Source organism: Loa loa (genome assembly GCF_000183805.2).
Source record: "Loa loa unplaced genomic scaffold supercont3.5099, whole genome shotgun sequence".
Lineage (NCBI taxonomy): Eukaryota > Metazoa > Nematoda > Chromadorea > Rhabditida > Onchocercidae > Loa > Loa loa.
Window position 1 is genome coordinate 1 of NW_018113273.1, and position 625 is coordinate 625.

Genomic DNA, 625 nt, shown 5'->3' on the forward strand with positions numbered 1-625 from the left:
GAAGAAATAATAAGAGAGAATTTTTTTCAAAAAAGAAAAATTACCATTAAAATTAAATCCTTATCAGTACTACCAATAATTTCTTATTATCAAAATGATTAATCGAATTTCGAGGATTATATCGAAATTCATTACTGCCACTGTCTTAGCTTCATTTCATCTTTTTTTTTTTGATTAATTAACACGCTTCTTGAATAAGATATTATGTCATAAATATTATACATATTTATATGATCATCATCTTATCATCAATCTCTCAATTCCTTTTTTCCTCTTCCTCTCTCCATATTTCGTTTTATCTACTTTCTTCAATTTGCAAATTTGAAACATTTTTCGAAAATTATTTTTTACATTGGATTGGTAATATTTATTTTACGTTATTGAAAAGTATTAATTTAAAATTATGAAATCATTTCGCATTGTTTAATGTTTTTGAAATTTTTTTCAAACAAAAGTAGTAGTAGTAGTAGTAGTAGTAGTAGTAGTAGTAGTAGTAGTAGTAGTAGTAGTAGTAGTAGTAGTAGTAGTAGTAGTAGTAGTAGTAGTAGTAGTAGTAGTAGTAGTAGTAGTAGTAGTAGTAGTAGTAGTAGTAGTAGTAGTAGTAGTAGTAGTAGTAAGTAGTAGT

General features: G+C 25.4%; 1 protein-coding gene across 1 annotated transcript; it reads left to right on the plus strand.

Annotated features, from left to right (window-relative positions):
- Positions 1-426: 426 nt before the first annotated feature.
- Positions 427-621, plus strand: LOAG_19312 (hypothetical protein; the record flags this gene model as incomplete). The annotated part of the gene is made up of 1 exon (XM_020451958.1): positions 427-621. One exon carries the CDS (start codon positions 427-429, stop codon positions 619-621), a length of 195 nt encoding a protein of 64 aa, XP_020304234.1.
- Positions 622-625: the final 4 nt, after the last annotated feature.